Consider the following 2,500-nt stretch of genomic DNA (forward strand, 5'->3'; position numbering starts at 1 on the left):
GGTGGTTATTGTCAAGTGGTGGTGGTTACTGTCAAGTGGTGGTGGTTATTGTCAAGTGGTGGTGGTTACTGTCAAGTGGTGGTGGTTACTGTCAAGTGGTGGTGGTTACTGTCAAGTGGTGGTGGTTATTGTTAAGTGGCGATTAAAATCAAGGGGTAAAGTCAAATCTACAATTGAGAGCTGTTAAAACGTGGCGTAATCTGCATAGACATCTTTATCATATTAGAATTCCGTTGCTAATCATGAATAAACCTTTAAACATGCTTGTGTAGCATTCTTAAGGTCCTCGCCTCTAGCTTCGTAAGGTTGATAGTGATGACGTCACCAAGTGTAAGTTTCGGGTCCTCTTCCATCCTGCGGAGTTCTTGCTCTCGGAATGCCATGAAGAAGTTGATGATTTTAGCCAGTTTCTCTCCTGCTGTGTCCTGTAGGAACTGTGACCCGTGACCTGGCTGACCTGGGCACTTGATCAATATCCCTACAATTAGGAAAAAGATTATTAAAAAGCTGGTCAACACATCTATCCCTATATATCCATTAAAATCCAAACCTTGAATATAAGCCTCTAGTAAAAAGAAAACTCATCAACCTAACACAGACATCAAAACCCTCATTAGATTCAAATACGTGTTTCTTAACTTATCCAAACGTGAGCAAAGCAAGGCATAAACCTACACTGAGCAAAGCAAAGCATAGACTTACACCGAGCAAAGCAAAGCATAGACCTACATCGAGCAAAGGAAAGCATAGACCTACATCAAGCAAAGCAAAGCATAGACTTACACCAAGTAAAGCAAAGCATAGACCTACACCGAGCAAAGCAAAGCATAGACCAACACCGAGCAAAGCAAAGCACAGACTTACACTGAGCAAAGCAAAGCATAGACCTACACCGAGCAAAGCAAAGAATAGATAACCACCTAGCAAAGCAAAGCATAAACCACCGAACAAAGCAAAGCATAGACCAACACCGAGCAAAGCAAAGCATAGACCTACACTGAGCAAATCAAAGCATAGACCAACACCAAGCAAAGCAAAGCATATACCTACACTGAGCAAAGCAAAGCATAGACCTACACCGAGCAAAGCAAAGCATAGACCTACACCATGCAAAGCAAAGCATAGACTAACACCGAGCAAAGCAAAGCATTGACCTACACCGAGCAAAGCAAAGCATAGACCTACAACGAGCAAAGCAAAGCATAGACTTACACCGAGCAAAGCAAAGCATAGACCTACACCGAGCAAAGCAAAGCATAGACCAACACCGAGCAAAGCAAAGCATAGACCTACACCGAGCAAAGCAAAGCATAGACCAACACCGAGCAAAGCAAAGCATAGACCTACACCGAGCAAAGCAAAGCATAGACCTACACCGAGCAAAGCAAAGCATAAACCACCAAACAAAGCAAAGCATAGACCTACACCGAGCAAAGCAAAGAATAGATAACCACCTAGCAAAGCAAAGCATAGACCTACACCATGCAAAGCAAAGCATAGACTAACACCGAGCAAAGCAAAGCATTGACCTACACCGAGCACAGCAAGGCATAGACCAACACCGAGCAAAGCAAAGCATAGACCAACACCGAGCAAAGCAAAGCATAGACTTACACCGAGCAAAGCAAACAATAGATAACCACCTAGCAAAGCAAAGCATAGACCAACACCGAGCAAAGCAAAGCATAGACCTATACCAAGCAAAGCAAAGCACAGACTTACACCGAGCAAAGCATAGACCAACACCGAGCAAAGCAAAGCATAGACCTACAACGAGCAAAGCAAAGCATAGACCTACAAGAGCAAAGGAAAGCATAGACCTACACCGAGCAAAGCAAAGCATAGACCTACACCAGGGATTCCTCTGTCCGTAGAAGACCTTCATTGCATCCGTCGTGCTCGCGTATCCTTCGTCCAGAGCGACACCGATGTTCATTCTCTTGAAGGTCTCTGTGTGCACGAGGCGACCCATGCCTTGCAGACCACCAAGCTCCTCCTCTGGGGAGAGAGAGACGGGAAGGGAGAGTTAGAAGGAGAGTTTCAGGGAGAGTTTGAGGGAGAATTAGAAGGAGAGTTTGAAGGAGAGTTAGAGGGAGACTTTGAAGGAGAGTTAGAGGGAGAGTTTGAAGAGAGTTAGAGGGAGACTTTGAAGGAGAGTTAGAGGGATAATTAGGAGAGTTAGAGGAAGAGTTTGAGGGAGACTTTGAAGGAGAATTAGAGGAATAATTAGGAGAGAAGGAGAGTTAGAAGGAGATTTTGAGGGAGACTGAAGGAGAGTTGAAGGGAGAGTTTGAAGGAGAATTAGAGGGAGAGTTAGAGGGATAATTAGGAGGAGAGTAAGAAGGAGAGTTTGAGGGAAAGGTAGGAGAGTCAGAGGGAAAGGTAGGAGAATTTGAGGGAAAGGTAGGAGAATTACAGGGAAAATTATATGAAGTTGGAGTGAAAATTTGAGAGACTTTCGAGGAAAAAGAGTTATAGTGAGAGTTTGAGGAAAAGTTAG

The 2,500-nt window shown here is 44.2% G+C and overlaps 1 protein-coding gene across 1 annotated transcript in view; it reads right to left on the reverse strand.

Moving 5' to 3' along the window:
- LOC122260464 (aminoacylase-1B) overlaps nucleotides 1-2,500 on the reverse strand; it is a 7,178-nt gene that overhangs the window by 1,809 nt on the left and 2,869 nt on the right. The window contains exons 4-5 of the mRNA XM_043027741.2: nucleotides 1,852-1,998; nucleotides 291-478 (exon numbers count right to left, since the gene is read on the reverse strand). Of these exons, the coding sequence (XP_042883675.2) occupies nucleotides 291-478; nucleotides 1,852-1,998 (335 nt within the window). The remainder of the gene's footprint in view (nucleotides 1-290; nucleotides 479-1,851; nucleotides 1,999-2,500) is intronic.

The sequence above is a fragment of the Penaeus japonicus genome, unplaced genomic scaffold (genome assembly GCF_977035675.1).
Source record: "Penaeus japonicus unplaced genomic scaffold, GWHDUDI00000001_assembly GWHDUDI00000005, whole genome shotgun sequence".
Taxonomy (NCBI): domain Eukaryota; kingdom Metazoa; phylum Arthropoda; class Malacostraca; order Decapoda; family Penaeidae; genus Penaeus; species Penaeus japonicus.